A 21,464-nucleotide genomic window follows, 5' to 3' on the forward strand; every position below is an offset into this window, starting at 1 on the left:
AAAGTCATGATTGCTTAATTAACAAAATGGCCAATTTTGGCTGAAGGACAACTTTGTCTCAGCAGCAGGGTGAAGGAAACACTCAGAAGTTAAAAGCATGGTATAGAACAACGTAGAAATGCAAAATGATGGGAGAAAATGTTCTGTTTATACAAAAAATGAAGACTACAGAAAAAGCATAAATGGTGCGACTATAGACAGTAAAATGAGGGGTGCGGTAATGCTGATGTATGTCTAGAGATGGTAAAATAGCACAGAAGTAGCAAAAATTATAAAAACCTCTATTTCCTCCTTAGAAATATTAAGGAAGAGACACTTTTCTTTCTTGCAGGAAAAAAAAATGCAAAAAGAAGCACTTTTCCATCCATTAGTCAGTAATGAAAATGTTAGGCAAGATCTACTAGAGCAAACATTTTAAAATTAGAATATCTACAGAACTTTTATATGACAGTGTTTGAATAACTGGCTAAAGAAATTCCATGAATGTTAATTCCTAATAATCACAGAATCATACAAAGGCTTGGGTCAGAAGGGACCTTAAATTTCATCTAGTTCCAATGCCTCCCTGCCATGGGGAGGGACACCTTCCACTAGATCTGGAATATAAAGGAAATTAGAGGATCAAGCCAATATGCAAAAAGGACAAGAAAGGGGGCTGGGTTGCCCAGGCCATGAGGCTGCTCTGCCTGTGACAAGCATGGAAAAGATGACAGAAAATTAATTAAGGAAGGATGACAGAATAACAATTTATTCAATGCTTGGCAGAATCTACTCTTCTAGAAAACAGGGCAAGCCAGACAAACCCAATTTGCTCCTTCGATGGCATTACACGTTTGGCATATAAATGCAATCACATAATTGTCATTTACTCAGATGTTTGCACAGAGTCTGATTTAGCACCTCCTGGCACTGATTAAAAATTAGCATAAATCAAGCACTGGGAAAGCTCATTTCTAGTGGGATTGGCAGTGGCCAAAGAGGCGCCAGGGGAAGCGTAGCAGGGTCAGGTGCCCATGCCCACACCTCGGGGGGTCCCCTGGGCACACACCCCACTCCAGGTTCGGGGCACGAAGGTGAGTGAGCAGCTCACCACCTTCACCAGTAGCAAGAGACCAAGAGGACACTTGTGCTGAAAGACTGAGATTCATCAAATTGGTGAATTTGCCAAGGGAGATATATTTATGCAGCTGAATAACCATCTTCAAAAACAAGCAGCAGGACAGAAGCAAAAGTAATGAGAGTAAGGACTGGCAATGAGCACAGGAGCCCTGAATTGAAACAATCTCTCAAAGTGGTTTGGAAGCACAGTGAATGACAAACATTTGTGGCTCCCAAACTATCCCTTTCATCTCTTTTCAGTAAAACTAGATTTTGACATTTGTCCCAGTTTGCAGCCTGGTCAAGAGTGAAGACACTCAGCTTTCAGCTCTTTATGTGAACTCATGCCTTCTCCCAAGAGTAAAGTCAGCTTGGTTTTACTAACCTGAGCACATGTTCTTATGGAGCGAGGCTGCTGGCTGGACGTGTCAGTGGGGACAATCTCACACCACCCCTCCCTGGCAAACCAAATAATAAGGCTCTATGTAGACTTATCATCCATTTAATGAGGATAACTACTTTTCCCATTGGGTTATTAGATTTAAGCATATAACTCCAAATCTGCTTACAATAGGGAGGGAAACAAATGAAAGAAAGGGAGTCACCACGAAAACGTTTTGTTCTTGACGCAAGAGGGTGTGACCCTCTTGTGGTGTGACCCCTGTGGGTCACTTCCAGCTCAGGATATTCCGCGATTCCGTGGCTCCACGACCGCGGGCACAAGCCCCACGACCCCACTGAGGGCGGGGAAGGAAGACGAACAGCAGAGGGAGAAAGGGGAGGAGGAAGATCCCTCCCTCGGCCGCCCGTCCCGCCCCTCGCGTCACCCGTGCGCGCCGCCTCCCTCCGGCACCACCGCCGCTCTCCTGGCCGGGTCAGCGCGGGTGAGCGGGCCCGAACGGGGAGCCGGGCTCCGGGGAGGCCGGGCTCCGGGCTGCCGGGCGGGGCCGTGTCCCCGGGAGCCGCAGCCGTCGGGCGCGTCCCGGCGCTCCCGTGCCGCAGGGAAGCGGGGCCGGCCCGCCTGAGGCGGAGCCGCGCGGGCGCGGGTTGAGCTCCGTGGCGGCCTGGTCTTCCCCCTGTGCTGCTGGGAAATGCGGAAGTAACGCGGGGGAAAGAGCGTTCTCCTGGCGTGTTCCGAGTGAGAAGGGAGCGGTGGATGGGGAATAAAGGATAGGGCAGGCCGGGGCGGGAGTAGGGAGCCGGGAGCAGGTGGAGCGGCAGCGCGGAGCGCTGGGTTTGGTTTAGGTGTGCTAACTCGGAGTGAGCCACCCTGAGCATGGCATTGCTGGAAGTGACAATAACGAATGTGCTTTTTCATCTCACAGACGTCACATGTCACAGAATCAGCCCTGAACAGGCTTTGGATAGATCTGGGAGTCTGCAGCCTTTGCTTTGCTTCTCTCTCAAGCGTTCTTAGTCGGGCAAGGATTAATGGAGGTCTCCAGCTTCAGCTTGGGTTGTTACAATTCCTTTAGCGAGTCAGAAGTGAAAATCGGGTTACTCAGACCACAGCTTTGCATTGTTCAGGAGCTAAAGGTATTTTCATTTGAAGGCTGCAGTAAGTAGATAAGCAAGTTGTGTGTTTGAGTCCGGTGATAAACACACACTTTTGGAGTCCTGTGATGACGAGTTTGGGGGACAACTTGTTGCTTTGTCTACGAATGCAGGAACTAGAACTGGCTGTTTTGAAAGAGAAGATTAAGTAAAACTTAGTGGTTATTTCACCCTGTAATAGATGCTCATGTTGAAGTGCTGCCCTGCAATCATTTAAGAGCTTCTGTGTTCTCACACTAGGCCTACTGCCTTAGCTCGAGGTCTCTGATGCTTTGCCTTCCCTTTTGTTACTTTCACCATTTCACCATTCTCTCTTCTCAAATTACTTGTATTATCTTCATGCCTGATTTTTTTTCCCGCTTCCTTTAGAATGCTTTGCTAACAGAAGTAAGTCAAAGCCGGTCCTCCAATGAGCAGATGTATGTACATGAGGTTATGAATACTCCAAATTTGTGTTACTAAACAACAGACTCTGTGTAATCATACTGAAGTGGACTTAGTACTGACCTGATGATTACTCTTATCCATGATCTTTAATTTGTTATGCTCATGTTCTGGAATCAGCTGTGCAATATTTTTTAAAACAAAAATGTTAAACTAACCTCAGTGTCATGCTCTTGAAGGAACCTGCTTAATTTGTCTTCAGACAAATGTTATGTTATCACTCATTCAAAAAGGCAAAGTGCAGACGAGATACTACTTCAAATACAGGATTATGGGATTGCTATTCTTGTCTACTGCAACCAATTCTGGAAAGAGTAAAGAAGACTTAAAATGGGGAGGGTTAGGAAAGCTGGGAGAAAAAAACCCTTCTCATGCTACTTCAGCAGAATAAATGTTGTCTGGTGGTCTAATATCAATGGTTTTGTCTTTGGGGCATTTTTTGTTGCAAAGGTTTTTAGATGAGAGATTACTAAAAGAGAATGGGAAGCTGCTGATTGATTTTCTTGGAAAAAAGAATCTGGCATGGGAAAACTACTCCTATTCTTGTCTACTGCAACCAATTCTGCAAAGAGTAAAGAAGACTTAAAACGGGGAGGGTTAGGAAAGCTGGGAGAAAACCCTTCTCATGCTACTTTAGCAGAATAGATGATGACTGGTGGTCTAATACCAATAGTTTTGTCTTTGGGGCATTTTTGTTTGCAGAGGTTTTTAGGTGAGAGATCGCTAAAAGAGAATGGGAAGCTGCTGATTGATTTTCTTGGAAAAAAGAATCTGGCATGGGAAAACTACTGTTTCCCTCTCAAAAAGAATAAGTATATGAGAGACTGAAAAGAGAATGGAGAAAAAGCTGATGGAGATGAACAAGGTATGGGAAAACTACTGTTTCCCTTTCAAAAAGAATAAGTATCGTGAGAGACTGAAAAGAGAATGGAGAAAAAGCTGATGGAGATGAACAAGGGAAGGGAATTGAGATGGGAAAGATTTGTGTGATTCATATAGAGAAACATGATTTGTTTGTAGCCCATTGTTACATGGATTATAACAGTGTTTTAAGTAGGGTGAGAAACTTTCATGAGGAAAAGCTTCCCAGGTCATTTTCTCTGTATGTTCAAGTGGTGCCTTACCTTGTGCTTGTGTAGCAGTCGGCGGTATCACACGGGTGCAATTTTTCACAGAGCTCACACTGTAATTGTTCCTGTGGATGGAGTTTAAGGGTTGTCTTGAGCAAGCTGAGTGAGTTCTGCTAATAAACCTTGCTAGCCATGGTAAATTGTGGTGCAGTGGACTTCCATAGTTGGTATTGCTGTCTGTAGGCTGGGAATTGTCCCTGAATTCATGTAGATGTTCTTCATCAGCAGGATTACGTGCTAAAGTATGAGACTGATTTTATGCAAGGAATGTGTGATGTCAGATGAATGATCAGTGTATGATACATTCCTTTGTTTGCCCTAATTCTGGGATAGCCGGTTCTGCTCTTGAGTTGGGTGAAGAGCTGTGGCTCTTCTGTTTGCTTTTGCAGCAGGGTCCATCTGTGTGTGCCCACTGCTCCTGGGGAGATGTCCAATGTTTCCAGCTATGCCCTCCGCATGGCCCGGCTGAGTGCCCAGATATTCGGCGACGTGGTCAGGCCCACAGACTCCAAATCCATGAGGGTGGTGAAGCTGTTCAGCGAGCAGCCCCTGGCCAAGCGGGAGGAGGTGCACAACTGGTACCCCCCTCACAACACCTACTACGCCCTCATGAAGAAACTCCGCTACTTCGGGCTCTACAGGTGCTTCCTGTGCTTGGAGATGGGAAAGGGGTGGCTGGGAGCCTCCTTACAGTTGTTTTCCTCTAGGGGAGAGTTTAGTTCTGAATATGGTGCATATGGAAATAGGCACTTGATTGTTGGCACTGAGGGCAAGGAGAGTAAAAGTGACTGCTGTCTAACTTTTATCATAATTGGAACCTTTTGTGAGAAAGACTGGAGGTTTAGTTGTTGGCAAGAAGTTACCTAAGAAATAGTTCCTGCTTTTGCTTTGTGGGGAAGAAAAGAAAGCTTTCTGATAGACAAGAGATGGGTCTGTAGTTCTGAACATGGCAAATGAATGTGCTACAAGGAGGTGATGTTAACATGATACTTAGCATATATTTCTGTCATTCAACAGCTAATAAGTGAAATTTAGAAGAGACAGAAAGTCTCTTTTAGGCCAGAAGGCCTTTTTATTCTGCAAAATAAATTAAATTAAATTCAAATGTGATTTAAATAGTCTTGTTAATTCCTGCTTCATCCAAACCAGTTGTCTCATTTCTAAATTAACTCTCACAGTCTGTATCAGGGAGAATTGTACTGCTGAAGAACATCAGGAGGAGTCAAATGCAGTTCTTTCATTTCAATCAGGTAGCACTAAAAAAGTCTTTGAAAGTGAGGCTGCAAACCCTGTATAGTCAAAACAGATTACTTGTTGCTAGTGTGACAATACTAACCATCAAGGATTGCATCCAGGATGCTCTTGCTTTAGGTAGGTGTGCCAACACGTTCTAGACTGGCTGTTTGTTTACACAGAAAGCCTCAATGTGATGCTAATGTTCTTTACTCTTCTCCTTCCTCTATTAAGTTCCTTTTCTAGCTGTATACAGAGAGTTGGTAGAAGAAAAAAAAAATGTGTAATGAAGAATCATAGACTAATGGGGCTGGTAATAAATCATAAGCTTTTTGTTTCTGTTTAGAGAAGTTGTGTTTAAAAATAGCAGTGCAGTAATCTTAGGCCACATAGGATGCAGTTATGACTTTGGAAAATCACTTTGGACTAAAAAATACAGGGACAGATTAATAGAATTTATTAGAAAGTGATTGAGGATTAATTATCCCTGCCCCTTCATCCTCCTTCCTATTTTACTCTCTTATTAAGATTCTCCCAGTACTGATGCCATCTTCATAACTCATTCCTGAAGTCACCTGAGAGCAGTGCCATGTGCTGTAATTACTGCTCAGCATGGCCCTGTTTCCCTAGGAGCTAATGACCTGAACACAGGAACACAATGTGCTCTGCCTGCACTACTGAGCTGGATAACAAGGGGGGAAATCTTATTCTTGTCTCTTACCAATTTTTGCATTTTACTGCTCATTTAAGCAAAGGGGATCAAAAAATGCAATTGGAATAACACATATGTGCACACACCCTTTGTTGCTGAAAAGGACACCCTGTTAGTTCTGAAAGTACCAGAGGAAATCTCTCATGTTCTTATTCAGTGATACTGCCGGCAGTAACATGGAATACATTGCAGCAAGCTTCAGTATGGACTTGATGGTTAAAAAAGTTTTGATTTTTTTTTTCATTAGCATATAGTTCAAAGAACTACTGGTATCTCCACATCCCAAGAAAAAGAGTAAACTTTATTCCTTCTTCCCCACCTAGGGATGAGCATCAGGACTTCAAGGAGGAGATGAGGCGATTGAAAAAGCTCCGTGGGAAAGAAAAACCAAAGAAGGGGGAAGGAAAGAGAGCTCTCAAGAAGAAGTAGTGCTGCTTGAACAGTGTAACTGACTGCTCTGGAAATGCTGGGGAATGGCTGGAGAAGGCTTGGCGTGTGGGCTGCATGTGGGGCATAAGAAACATGCTGTGAAATTGTGGACACCACCTTGGGAATGCACTTGGGTCTTTGAAGTTTTACTGGTTTTGAATTTCTATACTTCAAATGTACTCTATATTGCAGCACAGTAATAAAAGAAAAAGTGCTCAGTGTTTTTCTTGAAACACCTGTACCTGTTTCAGTTTTTCTTGATGTGGAAGTTGTTTGCTTTTCATTGTCTATTTTACATTCTTGTATTAATATCAACACTGTTTTACATGTGGCCACAAAAAAACAAGGACTCCTGCTTCTGCAGCTGCTTGTCAATCTTACCTGTTATAATTAGTTTCATTTCAGGTAGCTCTAGTGCTATTTTTTTTAAGTTTTTTAAAATTTTTTTTAAGTTGCTGTTACACTCTGTTGTTCTGTTGTTTTCATTGGACAATACTTCCCAAACCACTGCCTGCCCACAGCACTCTCATTGTACCCTAAACTTTTAGATACTACAACAGAAGAGGCTGAAATATTAACTAAATCTATATAATAATGGAACTATTATATGCAATAATGAAATTTAAAATATTTTTTACAGTAAACTTATTCTGATTGCCTGGAAGACATGTATGAAACACTACCTAAGATAATGGACATTTTTATAAGCATTCATTAGGGCTTTTATCACTAAGCTCCTTTTGTTGCTAATATTAATCATTGGTGGATCTACATAAATTTGTAACAGCTCAGCAGCGCTACCTCACCAAGGTTATTAATTGAAGAGGTGCTGATTGTGTTAAAAAGTGTTTCTGGTGAGCTGCATAGTTCTTGTTCAGTGTCCTTACTTCATGTTACCTACTTTTCTAAGCTCTAAAATAAGCCGATTTTAGGAAATCTGCAGTGTTGTAGGAGAAGCATCCGAGTTTTTACCACAGTCAAACAAATGCTGTAGAAGTTAATATTTTATATTCACTGCTCTGTACTGCAGTGGTAAGTTTCTGTCTTATTCTAATTTAAAATCCTATTAGCAACTTAGAACTTTTGCTCAACTGTAATGTGCTTAAGCCATTTTTGTGTTCCATGTGTTGTCTGTGGGTTGTGACCTGTCTGGTACTGAAGTACCTGGAGCCTGTGGTGGGCCTGCCAAGAAGTTCATGGTTCCTGGGACATGAGCGTGCAGCTGAGGGGAAGGGTCTGGTTCCCTTAAACTCACCTTTGGGAAGAAGGGCAGCAGGGACTCACATACTGGGCAGGAAAGAGAATTATCAAAGTAGAAAGGTTGCTGCTGCCTGACACTTTCTGGCTAGGAGTGTGAGGGGTGAGGTTTTTATGTTGCTTGCTTTGGTGAAGAAAGAGAACCATTCTCAGCAGAGCTACTGCAGCAGCTCTGCACAGCTCTTGATGCCTTCTAAAATTAAATCCAAGATAAATAAAAATGTTTTCCCCGCTATTTAAGATGAAAAATCATCTTTTCTGGTGCTGCAAAACTCTTAAAGCTTTCACAATATAAACACACAAGGGACCAAAAAGTGTGCATGCATCAAAAGGGGAATTGTGGTTCTGTAAAGGAAGTATGAATGGCCTTAAACTTTGTGTGTGGGGGCACACTTGGTTATGAGTAACTTATAGCAATATATAAAATACTTGTGCAACATGATGAAACAGTGCCTGTGAAGTAGGAGATGTGAGACAAATGGACTGAATAATTGATTTTCACCTTTTTCTGTGCAGCATTTACAAAAGCAAATGGATGGAGGGAAAAAAACAACCTCTTTCTGAAAAAGTACAAGAGGGTTGCCCTACCTAATTTTGCATTATTTTTCTTCTGTAATAGCTATTTGCTAGAACTTGGTCTTTTCAAAAATGGTTGTTTCCGTTCCCCTAAATTTTCACCCTAAAATAATGATGACTCAGCCAGTATTGGAGCATATCCTAGTGTTCGTATAATCCAGTGCTTCCTGGGAGCATTAGCATAACTATTTTGTTCCAGAAAATACAGCCTTTCCATAAGCAATTTCCTACCTCCCTTCTAACCTGTGCTCTGTCATTTAGTAACAGGCATGGCCTGAAGAAGACTGCATTTCATTAATCATAGGTACTAGAGAGATTGGGAGTCAATCCTGAAGCATCACACTTTGGTATAATGCAGTAGGTGTATTTAGGGGAGGAAGGAGAGTTCTGGCCACGTTCTGAAGGGTAAGGATAGGAACACTTATGCTTTATACAGCTATTGGTATAATGGTGTTTTATGTATGTCCATTTTATGTACAAATTACCAAGTTTCACTAGATCTTTATTTTCAGTTTTCCCCTTAAAATGATTTTTTTCACCATTGAAACTGCTGTGTCTTGTAACAAAATCTGCTCTTTTCCTGAGGATATGAACTGACTGCCCTCAGAAAATGTATGTTTTAATTCTTGATCAGAATAAACCTGGTTAGCTGCCCTCTAAGGGGCTAACTGAGAATAAAAACTAACCTCTTCCCAACCCTGAGCAGCTTTATTAAATGCCACTGTTTCTTTACTTCGCAGTGCTTTAGCTATGCTTGTCTTTAATTAGACTCTGGTATGATGTACTCATAGCTGCTGAGCACTGCTGTGATAATCACAAGCTATTTTGTAAACAGGCTGACCCAGTTGCTGTATATATCCTATAGGCAGTGCAGCTTTTGCCAGAACCTCTTACTATTGCAAGCCCTGCATACAGGCAGAAGCTCACTTGCATGTGACTGTACTTCGTAATGGTGGAAAGAAAAAAACCCTCAGTCTTGCTTTCTGGCAGAGCTACCAATGTGTTAAAATACCTGTGCTCTGCTCAGAAGAGTAATAACTTGAACAAAGTTTCTCCTAATGTGGAAAGAATCTGTTCTACTTATTAAAACAGCATGCTGAGTTTACACAGCTCAGAGTGAAATGCACCTGAATTTCTCGAAGGTTTTAGATAAATGCTTTGTCTTGCTTGCCTGTGCTTCCCCAAGAGTAAAATTAGAATAATGATCACTTAGTGAACAATATCATGAGGTTAAGCTGCTTCGAGGCTGGGAGTTCATCCCAGGAGAGCCCTGTCATGGGCAGATTAGTCTGGCTCCTGTGGTAGGACTTGTAGCTCTCTTGTTTCAGAGATGGTTGTATGCAACAGCTAAGGACATTTTTAACACTTAAGGTGTTGTATGTTACTTTGTTTGCTGTTCTACTTTAGATGTTTAAAATGTCAAATGCTGAAAAAAAAATTAATTTGGTCAGAAAGTAAAAATAACAAAAATCAGAGTTATTTCTTAAACTATAAATATTTTTGAAAATTTGAAGTTTACGTGTACATCTTCCTCTACCACTTTGAGTTGAAGACTATTTTAGGATAATTTAAAAAAGCAATCAACAAAGACTGAAAATATTCACAAATTTAATGTTTTATGATTTTATGTTTTTGAAAAGTTTCACAAATTTGAAAAGCTGCTTTGATGAGAGAATAACTGTGTTTTGTGTTCTTTCTTTCTTTTAAAGCAGAAAGGATAATTTGCAAGGAAAACAAATGCTATGGGGCTCTCAGATTAATTTCCTTAAACTCAGTTCTCCTCTGTAACTGGTTGTGGAACTTCTTGTACAGTCCCTTGACAGTAGATTCTGAAAAGAAAATCCTTCAAGGGGACATTCTCTGTTCATCATCTTGATACTGAGTTGTGTAAGAGCAGAAACTCTTCCTGGTTAGCCTCCTGTAGGTGCAGCATCATTTCTCTAAAGTGTCCAAACAACAATGGAAAACTCAAAAGTTCTAATAAAAATTTAAGAGGAGAAAAGATTATATGAGGCAAGTAAGAGAAAGCAGAAATGAAAACAATACCCTTATCATAAATCCTAGAGGCAAAACTTGAATTATGTGTGTAGGTCAGCTATTTAGAATGGATCTTTCTGTGCCTGCACAGCTGGGGTAGCATGAAAAAAGGTGGGTTTGTCTTTTCACTTCTTTCTTCTTTCTTTTCCTTGTCCTTTTCCTCAAGTGTAATATTAATAATAATAATAATAATATTTTGAGTACAAAGAGGAAGGAACAGACAGGAAAAAATCTGAAAGAATTTCTTGTGAAGGCTCAGTCACAGCAGAGCACAGCAATAATGTGTTCAAATGGGGAGGAGCATAACTCTAGACAGATGTTAGAAGGGCCATCACCACCACACTGGCTGGGAAGTTATTTAGGGTTGTCTAGGGGGATAAATATGAAGTCAACAGCATGATGATCATGACATCAAAGTGTCTTTATACATGCTGTGTTGAATTGTTCTGGGTGGAATACTGGGGCAAATTCCACAAAGTGAAATATTTAGAAAAACTGAGAAGATTCCTAAGAAGAGGGTTTGGTTTATGTTGTCTGAGTCAGGCAGAGCTGGGCTGAGCCAAATGTTATAAAATATAGCACTGAGACCACTTCTCTCCTGGAGCAGGAGCAGGCAGACTGGATGACCTAATACATTTTCTCATATCGTAGCTAGGTCTCTGAAAACAAATCTCACCAAGAGCTAAAAAAGGATTTTTATATCCATTAGGTTTTCTGTCTCTGCTTGAAAGTACTTCACTTCATCCCAGGGCTCCTAAAGCTGTTTGTAAATATTTCATAGAGTTCAGAGGGTCTCTCTCACTTCAGTTGTTGTTTCTGTGTGTCTGATGTTTGCCTCATGGGCTGCTTCAGTACATAGGCTTTTAATGGTTTTAGGAGCAAAAAGCACCTGAGGTCCAGAAATTCTAAAAGCCATACTACTGCCATACACAGTGGTGTGTTGCTGCAGATAGGCAATTGTGAATGCATCACATTCCTCTGTTTCCACTACAGTCTTGCCTGGATAAAAGGGAGTGGGGTCACTTGCCTCCCACCTTTCAAAACCAGATCTCTAAAATGTGATTCCAAGTTAAAACATCTCCAGAAGTGGCCTCAGTTTAGAAACTGCATAAATACTGAGTATCTCCAACTGGTGTCAATGGGATTTACCTCTGTGTAACAGGTAAATCCAGTGCTAGGTTTTGGCTGATAGTGGTCTCTTCAAGACAGAAGCCTCATGTCTCCAGAGACACTGTCATGTCTGTGCATGCCAAAGGTGCTTCCCCAGTGATATTCCCCAGCTGGACCCGATGATCCTTGCAGGTTCCTTCCAGCTCAGCATACTGTGATTCAGTGTGGATCAAAGTTGTGTAAGGCTCTCTGGGTGTCATGCATTGGTTTTTGCAGAGAAGAGAGCTTCAGTGGCTTTAGGAGAGCCTCATCCATGAGAGACTGTGCTGGCACCTGGGTGATGGTGATTTATTTACAACCAGCCACCACTATGGACAAGGTGAGACATTTCTAATTCTATACTTGCATGCAAAGGAGCCTGTGTGCAACAGGCAGCATCAAGCTACTGCTCAGAGTGTTTCTGAAGAGCAACAAGCAGTCAGGGTATTGCATTCAGCCAGTATTGAACTGGCTGATTAACAGGAAAATCATTGCATTTTTTTAAATTATGTGCAGGTAGGTATTGTTCATGAGCTCTAAACCTCACAAATGCTTTCTGAGTCAACAGCATAAACTGAAAAGCGAGAATTAGGCTACAGAATGTCAGGGTTGTTACTGGCAACTAGAAAATAACCCTGTAGCCTCCTTATTTTTCTTCTTGTGCACTTATTTCTGCTTATATGCTACAATGTTTGCCAAAATACTGCTCTGTTGCCTGACACCAATAAAGCCAATGGTGTGATCTGTCTCTCTATTTTCAAACTCAAGTTGTTTGATAGCATCTTCAAGTTAATTAATAATTATTGCCCTCTGAGGACACATACTAAAGTATTGACTCGGCATGCAAACCACCTAAAAATCAGATGAAATTAAGATCTAAGATGGAGTCATTGTCATGGTTTCACCCGAGCTGGCAGCTGAGCCCCACACAGCCGCTCACTCACACCCACCCCAGTGGGATCATGGAGAGAACTGGAAGGATAAAAGGCAGAAAACTCGTGGGCTGGAATAAAGACAGTTTAATAGAGAAAGCAAAAAGTTGCACACACAAGAAAAGAAAAACAAGGAATTAATTCCCTGCTTCCCATGGGCAGGCAGGAGTTCAGCCATCTCCAGGAGAGCAGGGCCCCATCACATGTAACAGTGACTTGGGAAGAGAAAGGCCATCACTCCAAACGTGATCCTTTCTTTTTCTCCTTCCTCCTACCCCCTACTTCCTTCTTTGCCCCACCTTTATATACTGAGCATGATGTCATATGGTCTGGAACATCTCTTTCTTCAGTTGGGGTCACCTGTCCTGGGTGTGTCTCCTCACAACCTCCCAGTCACCCTCAGCTTCCTCACCAGCCTCACAAAAAGCAGAAAAGGCCTTGGCTCTGTGTAAGCCCTGCTCAGCAATAACAAAACCATCTCTACATTATCAACCCTGTGTTCAGCACAAATCCAAAACACAGCCACATACCAGCCACTGTGAAGAAAATTAATCCTCCCCTAGCCAAGTCCAACACAGTCATGTAGAATACCCCAGAGAGGGGTAACAGAATTTGTGTTCATTTACCAAAACAAATGTGTCTTCCAGAGAAAGAAGTCTCCTTATATCCAAAAGGAATAACCACATCCAAGAGCCTTCAGCATAACTGCAAACTTCAAGCAATCCACAGCATCAAAAGCATTGAGAGGCCATTGGCCACTGCACCAGAAATTTTGCCTTTGGCCAAGGGCATACTCACAGGAATGAGGATAGAGCAACATGGTTAGGAGACTGTCCTAATTTCCACTTGTTTGGTGAGCAGCTTTCTTTTACATGAGAGACTAAATGTCTGTGAGGCTTGTGTTGTCTTTGTGGTGGTGAGGATTAATAGACAAGGACGGATTATAAATGGCGATACTGACTCTCTCAGCAAAAGACACTGATATTTTAACATGTAAGACATGCATATGTGTATTACAACAAATTCATTCATTTACGGAGGTTATCCATGCTATCTGACCTATCCCTGAAGAACAGTAACTCTTAAAACTCCAGCAATGTGGAATATTGCCCTGAGAAACCTGACATGTCACCATGTTCTCACTCTCCCACATCAAAGCTGCAGTTTCTGTATTTGATTCCTGTTATTGATTTAGTTTTCTTTAAACTCTTGAAATAACCTTTCTTCAGGCCAATACCCACCCTAACGAACTTCTGCTCTGAGAAGAGTAGAAACTGAAAGGTGCAAGTAAGTATGTAAACTTTTATTAGATCAGAGATGTTGATAGTCACCAACATGTCTGTGAAGTGCTAGAGAATCAAATAACAGCAGGTAGTCAGGCCTGGGAAGCTCAGCTACACTGGGTATTATGAAGGAAAATCCTAAGACTGAAACATAATTGGAACAGTCATTTTCTGAACAGTAAAATTATTTGATTGTGGTGGTATCCTTTCCTGCTCTTTCTTGGAACACGATCACATTAGTGAGGGGTTTTCTGCCTAAATGGGACAGTTTTGAGTTGTAAAATGTGATTATTCACACTGGAATAATAATGTGAGGCATATAACACTGTTTAGTCCTTAAAGCTGATCAGCTTATCACTGTCCAACACAGAGGACTCAGAAATCAGATATCTGAACAAGCTGAATGTGTTAAAGCAGTGACCAGGGGTGCTATGGGAACAGGAGGCTCTGGACCAATCTTTGCAAAGATAGGATGTGGTCCCAGTTTTAGCAAAGTACATCAGGCAGCAAAACCAGTGTTCCTTGTTCCTTTGTTTCCCTGTTTTCATCTGCTTCTTGTTTACTAGGAGAGCTGCATCTTCTTCTCCAGTGTCTACTTAGACTGCATTCTCCCTCCATCTAATCTTGTACCCCATTCCTCCCCTTCCTTTTCTGCTGGCTGCCACTTCTGTTCCCTTCATAGTGGTTTCAGGGCTCGTGCTGTCACTTGAGGGTCCCTCAAATGCCACATAGGTGGGTATTTACATTGCTTTTGAATAAATATTGGTTTTTTTCAGCTTCCCCTGTAGGGAAATGAGTGAAGGCAGGAAGCAGCAGGGAGAGCAGCAGAGCACTGTGAGGCAGCACTCGCATGATGGACCCCGAAATCAGCATTCACATGTGGAAGAGAACAGGTCAGCACTGGGTTCTGGTGACACCAAATGGCATGCAGGGTATGGAAGGGGCCTATAGGCAAAGTCACTCCCATGTCCCAGTTCCCATCACCTTTCCTGCCTTCCATATGTCTCCAGAAGAAAATGTTTTGCTTTTTACTTTCTGAAGGTTTGGGCTGGGGTCTAGGGAGAGAAGAGCAGCAGTTTTATAAATAATTACTGAAATAAATTATGCTTGAATCAAATGAAAGCTATGTAAATAGTCCAAAGATTATGACAACAAAATCTAGAACAGGCTATTATTTTTATATAAAATAAAGCTTGTTAGGTCAACATTGCTTTTAATGGTAGAATGAAAACTGAGTTAAGAATCTGGTGGATTCACATTTTTTTCCTTGTTTTCCCTACTCCTGTTTTACTGGCAGTCTCCACCCATCCTCATTGCTTCTACTCATGTATTTAACTCAGAGGCAAAGAGCTATGAAATCTCCATCAGCTGAAAAAAACACAGATAAGACTGTTCAGCAGCAAAGTTCAAATCACCATCTGAATATTATATAATTTCACACTGAAGGTATGAACATTTCAGGTTTAGCCCTGTCACAGAATGATAAATGTCCTGAACTAGTTTGCAGGAAGTTCCAAAGGAAACAATACATATGCTCTGTACTGGAATAGTTTAAAGTAAAGGACAAGGGAATAAAAAAAAAAAAAAAAAAAAAAAAAAAAAGAAAAAGCAGCCTTGTTTTTTTCCATTGCCTCAAAATGGATTAATCAGACAGCAATTTCTAGAAGAATTAAAACAGGTATAGTATATCTTAGGGTGGGAGAGATAATAAACTGCTATAGGTGCTGAAGAGCTGTAAAAGAAAAAATTATCTGGGTTATATCGTTAAAAATATCTCCTACATTCTTTTCCTGGAGAGCAAAGTAATTTTCTTAAGTGTGTATTATTCTGACTGGTAATCAAAAAGTGACTGAACTCTGGACAACAGCCTAATTTTTGTTCTGCTTCACCTTTTCTGTCCAAGGTAACAGAGAACACAACTGGTGTCATTAGAATCTGTGTTTTTACAAATTATCCAGACCTGTATTTCTGCTGTTATGACTGAGAATTTAAACAAGGATGTTCAAATGTGCATGGGCCAAACACAAATGCTACAATTTACAGGACAAATACTGTGTTTTCAGTGCATGAAAAGGCTAAGCAGTTTTGGAAATTTGGATAAATTTTAAGGGCACTTCAGACATCCTGAGATGAAGACATATCAAATTTTCACACCACTTTAAAAAATCATATCAATTATCACACCAATGTGCAAATCTTGTAATTGTTTTGATTAAGATAGTGGAAGGCTGGAGTTTTTTTGAGATACTGTCTTCTCTTGAGAGTATATAATAAAGAAGAATAAGATTTAATTTCATCTAATATCTCTTTGGGATAGTCACATTTTGAAGCATCTTATAAAGATCTCATAAAGTTTTGGTGAGCTGTTGCAGGTTTTTTTGGGTTGATTGTTTGGGATTTGGGTTTTTTTTGTTGTTTGTTCTTTGGTGTTTTTTCGATTGGTTGGTTGGTTTGGTTTATGGTTGTTTGGTTGTTGGGTTTTTTTGAGAAGTGATGAAGTGTCCAAATGCTCACAATGAGACAGCTGCTCTCAGGTAATCATATACATTTTCTTACTGACTGTTAAAACATTGCTCTCTGAAAGTGCAGGTTGATTAGATCAGACAAATGTTCTGGTGGTGGACAACCTAGGTGGAGAGTCTTGGTCTTTTAGCAGCTGAATTTTTTTTCTCATCCAAATTCAAATTAATTAAAAAAATTCTGAGGAGACTCAAACCCCAGTGCATAACCAGGAGTTTGGTGGGAGGTGGCAGGTTTACATTTACAAGTTTGTATTAGCTGCTGCAATACCAGATTAACTGGCTGTGCTGCATTGCAGGAGTTAATCAGCCAGTGGCCCACAGATTTGATAGCAGAAACCTGAGGTTTCACATCTAAGTTGTAATTAGATTTTGACCTATGTTGATTATGAAAGCTAGTCTCTGCAAAAGGTGGTGATGATGATATCAATTATCAGTAGATAGGATTTCATATCAGCAAGAAATAGCTACAGTTATTAACTATTTATCTTTCATCATGAGAAACCAAGTAGCCACAGTGTGAAGGAGCAGAAAATTCCATTTGTCACTAGGTGTGGATTCTTCCAATCAAAAGGAAAGCATAGTATGAGTAGTAGATTTTTGTCTCCTTCCTACACAACAATCTTTTAAAGTAGTTCTTAGATGTTGGGGCTTTTTTGTTTGGTTTTTTCTCATGTATTTCTGGAAGCAATTCTGCTGTTTCCAGCACTAGACATGACTTCTCAGTATTAGAACTGCAGCTCTTCACTGGAACATCAAATGTGATTAGAAAGTCTAGCAGAATTCGAAGTGAATGCAAATCTACTGGAAACAATCAGAACCTCAGAAGAAAGAGACCCAACACCAGTAAAAGCAATGGGAAAGGTATTGCAGGTTACAGATTGATAGTGGTCTACTAATTCCACTGCTAGGGTTATGCTCTGGACATAAATTGCTTGGGGAATAAAAAAAGACTTTGACTACATTCTGTACATTGAGATTAACTATCCCTTGGTAACAACTTCATGGAAATGAATGGACTTACTCTGTTAGTTATCCTCTATTACTCTGTTGGCTTTTCCATAACAGGCTATGTGCTGGGAGAGCCATCTCCAATTACCTCTGCTGCCTTTTCCTTCAGAGATCAGAGAGATTTGTCCCAGTGTTCAGTCCTCCGCATGGGTGTTATTTTTCAGAGTTTGTGAGCTATTTTCCACTACCATTACACATTCCTGCCACGTAGAAGGAATTGCTGATAATCATCCTCTTTATTAATGTGGCTATTAGAGAGAAATTTCTAAACTTGGCCAACTGCTTAGTCTGTACATTTGATTCTTACATACTTGTGTAGCCTTTCTGTTGACTACACTGCAGGGCTCCAGTCACAGGAAACCCCAGACTCCTCTCTTAGCAAGCATGGCCTGTAAAAAAATCAATTAAAATCCATTGAAATATTAAATTGAAGTTGCATTTATTTACCAGTTGCAACACTGCCAGTATTGAACTGCATTTGAAATGCTTTCCCACAGCGATGGCCTGCGGTGTGAAAGGTGAAGTATAAACCTCAGTTCTCTCACCAGCACGTTCAGAGGTTGTGCGGTTACATGTTCACAACTGAAGTGAAACAAAGATAAGGATCTTGCACTTAAAGGTTTCAGCCTAATGTATTTTAGCTGGCCACCATTTAATAATCAGGCTGTGTTAGAACAGCCTTTCTCTGAATTCCTGCTGCTGTTCTGGTCCATCAGCTTTTCTTTGCAACGCACTCAAATACAATTGCCATTTAAAAATTTATAATTAAGACCTTTTCTGCAAGGAAGCAGCTTAAACCACCTGATTTAGCAGGTGCTGTATGCATGTAAGCAGCATTTCAATGGGTGTGGCAGACAGGGATCAGACATAGCCCAGGGTTGTACTTCAGATGGGAACATTCGGCCAGTCTGGGGATAATGGCACTGGGCAGAAGGCGGGGAGCGGTTTGGGGTCAGCAGTGCTGCTCCCGACGATCAAAGGGGTCCCGATGTCTGCGGAGCCAGGCCCTTCCCCGGCGTGGAGCGCCCTGCGCGGACACAGCCGGGGCAGCCAAGGCCTGGAGGGCTGTCAGCGGGAAAAACACGGCGTGGTATCGATCCCGGCGATCGATTGCTCCAGTTAGCACCGGAGTTACAGCCAGCAGGTGAACACGGCAGCGCTGGGAGCGGGCCCGGCGCTGCCGCAGGGCTGTGTTGGTGAGGATTCGCCCCACAGCCGCAGCGCTGCTGCGTGCCCAGGGATGCCCGGCATCCCGCTCGTTCCTCGTTTGGATTCTGCCGGCACCCCGTGTTTCCCCGCCGCCGGGAAGGACCCGCAGACCTCCCGGCAGTGCTGTTCAACACGATCCCGCAACCGGCTGTGCGCGGGGCTCCTCCTGCACCGGCATTCCCGGCATTCCCGGTTCCCGCTCCCGGTTCCCGGCGGGGGCGGCGCCGCCATTGCGCCCCAGCGCCGCCAGGGGGCGCTGCGGCGGCGGGCGGGGCGCGCGGAGGGGGCGGGGCCCGAGCCCACGTCCGAGTTCCCAGGGCGACGGGGCGGTCGCGCCGTGACGTCACGGTGCTTCCCGGTGACGTCAGGCGGGCCCATGCGCCGTGGCCGCGGCGATTCTGTGTGACGTCACGAGGCTGGGCGTGACGCGCCGGCGGCGCTGGGAGCGGGCCGGGACCGCACTCGCCGCCCGCCCCTCGCACTACGGGTCGCGGCTGGGGCCGCCCCGGTGGCGGGGACGGGCAGCGGGGGCCGGGAGCGGGGCGCGGGTCCCGGCCGGGCTGCGAGGAAGCCGCGCTCGGAGCCTCCGCGGGCGCCGCGTCCCGCGAAGGTGCTGTGGGTGCGGGTTTGCCGTCCGTTCCCCCCGCTGGTTTTGAAACATTCGGGATGCGTTTTGAAGCCGAGGCTGGGTTGGGTTCGCTTTGCGGACGTGCCTTTTGTGGACGTTTTTTGCACAAAGCGTCTTAGGAAATGTTAACGGACAGGGCACCGTGCAGGCAGTGAGGATGTCAGGCCTCTGGTTGGTGTCTTTCTTACATACTTCCTGTGTTTTTGGGGCTTATTACTTAACTTCCCAATCCCACGGGGAGCGAGCGGTACTACCTGTTTTGCTGGGGCTGAAGTGCGAGTTGCGAACGCTTCTGAAATGTTTTCGGGAGGGGGAATAAACTGTGCGGTAACAACACAAGGTGCCTCGCAGATTCAAGCACTGCAGGCATCCAAGGCAGACCAACCTGCCAGATGCCATGCCTCGAGTCTGTTCTGGAGGTAAATACAGATGCCAGAAGCTCTGCTGTTTTGTTCTCAGCGTTACTGGCTGGAGAGTGCTTCAGCTCAGCTTTCCCTGGAGTGTCTGTGCTGTTGGTACGAAACCTCTCGTCTCTGAGCAGCCTTGTGGCCCTGCGAGAGGCCCAGCCCACCTGGGAAACCTCTCCTTTCCAGCCTCCAGCAGGGAAAATGAGCTGCCTTGGACCAGCTGCTCTCAGGGGGGTCCAGTTTGATTCCCGGCTCCTCAAAGACTGGGGGGAAAATTTATTTATCCATTTTATTCATTAATAGTACACTGCACTATAGTGGAATTAGTGGGTTGAGAAGTTTGAGAAATGCTAGGGCTCATGCTGGGTAGATGGCCAGAAAGGAGAAGTAGGGCAAGAGTCCATTCCTATGGATGTTTGCAAGATGTAAGGTTGATTCCCTCATGTCAAGGAGTTCCAGACTTGCTTGCTTTCTGAAGGTAGGCAAAATTCAGCAGTACACATCTATTTTACACCTACCTAGCATGGTGATTACACACCTTGAGTAATGCCAGTCCAGTCTGAACTTTCCTGAGTAAGGAGAAGCTCTCAGGTGGTTGAGAAACCCAAACACCAGAAGAGTGGGCTTTAACAAACGCACGCTTTTAGCAGCAAAGTGAGGCTAAAAAGCTTCTGAATTTCTCAGTTATTTCTGTCATTAAAAAAAAAAAAGAATTAATCCAATAACTGGTTTATATTGTGGCCTTGAAACAGTAACACAATACAGCTGACCTGCTTAAACTGAAGTATAGGAGAGAAGGGAGAGAAAAGTGGCAGGAGGCAAGAATTTTATTTTTTTAAAACAGTTTTTATACTAAGGGGAGTGTTTGTGAAACTGCTGTAAGTCACTTGAACTTCAAAAATGTTTGAGGCTGTGTCAGTCATTAGATTTGATTCCAAATGGTAAATTACATTGTGTGGCTGCTTCTGCTTCCATCCTGGATGAGGCAGAGATAAGTGCCTGGTGTGGGGAGCACCTGCTGAGCAGGAGTGCTGGTGGGTTGTTGGTACAGGTGTAAGAATTTAGGATAGTCTTGTATTATTTGAAAGCAAACTACTTCTACGTTGGAAATACTGAAACACATGGGTCTCAAGGCAGAGCTGGTTGTAGAGTTTTTATTTTCTGATGTGGTTTTGTTCTGTAGTTAATTAGTTCTTCCTTGAGTTGTAGGTAATTATGTTTTGTTTACTGTATAAGTACACCTATTACTTCACCCAAACCTGTACCTTAATGAAGTTCCAGCCCAAAAAATTGCTGACACAGTTAAAATGGAAACTGTCCTTAATACTAAAACAAGCCAACCTAAAGTGGCAAGTTCAAAGTGGCGTAAGTCAGAGCAATACTGAAGTGCTTGTAACTGACTCATGGCTGTAATGTAAGTAGATGTTCTAGTGTTTTGTTTCATTGTTTCAAGACAAGGTTAACCTGGGCTTTAAAAGTAACCTTAATGTGGAAGCCTGTCAAGGAGCATGACCTTACTTATTTAAGGCAATACCTGAAAAGGTTTCAGCTCCTGCAGTCTTTAGGGAAATGCAGTTCTGATTTCCAGAAGGCAGACCTTCAGTCCTGCACTCAGTTTCTGCTTTTAAAAGGGGAGCAGACAAGAATTTCTGACAGATGTTGAAGTCATCTTATACAACTTACTTTTATGTTGAAGCCCTCTGGTAAATGAGGTCTTCTGTATTGAGATGGTAATCGAGTGCCCTGTGTTGGTTACAGCTACATCACTGTCCCTTATAAATTCTCAAGGGCTGGGGCTTTGAAAAGCAACATTTAAGCCATATTGTTCAACTCATGACCAGTTCTTAACCAAATAG

General features: G+C 42.8%; 1 protein-coding gene across 6 annotated transcripts; it reads left to right on the plus strand.

Moving 5' to 3' along the window:
• Window positions 1-1,841: 1,841 nt before the first annotated feature.
• On the plus strand, window positions 1,842-6,834 carry MRPS33 (mitochondrial ribosomal protein S33). 6 transcript variants are annotated; one of them, XM_039708233.1, is made up of 3 exons: window positions 1,842-1,972; window positions 4,616-4,867; window positions 6,495-6,834. In XM_039708233.1, the coding sequence occupies exons 2-3, from the start codon at window positions 4,653-4,655 to the stop codon at window positions 6,598-6,600; spliced, it is 321 nt and encodes a 106-aa protein (XP_039564167.1). In that variant the 5' UTR covers window positions 1,842-1,972; window positions 4,616-4,652; the 3' UTR covers window positions 6,601-6,834. The 6 variants fall into 6 exon arrangements, with proteins under 6 accessions (XP_039564167.1, XP_039564166.1, XP_039564169.1 ...); XM_039708232.1 differs by having other exon boundaries at window positions 1,848-1,982; window positions 4,615-4,867; XM_039708235.1 differs by having other exon boundaries at window positions 1,960-1,982; window positions 4,619-4,867.
• Window positions 6,835-21,464: the final 14,630 nt, after the last annotated feature.

Source organism: Passer montanus, unplaced genomic scaffold (genome assembly GCF_014805655.1).
Source record: "Passer montanus isolate IOZ18808 unplaced genomic scaffold, ASM1480565v1 scaffold20, whole genome shotgun sequence".
NCBI lineage: Eukaryota > Metazoa > Chordata > Aves > Passeriformes > Passeridae > Passer > Passer montanus.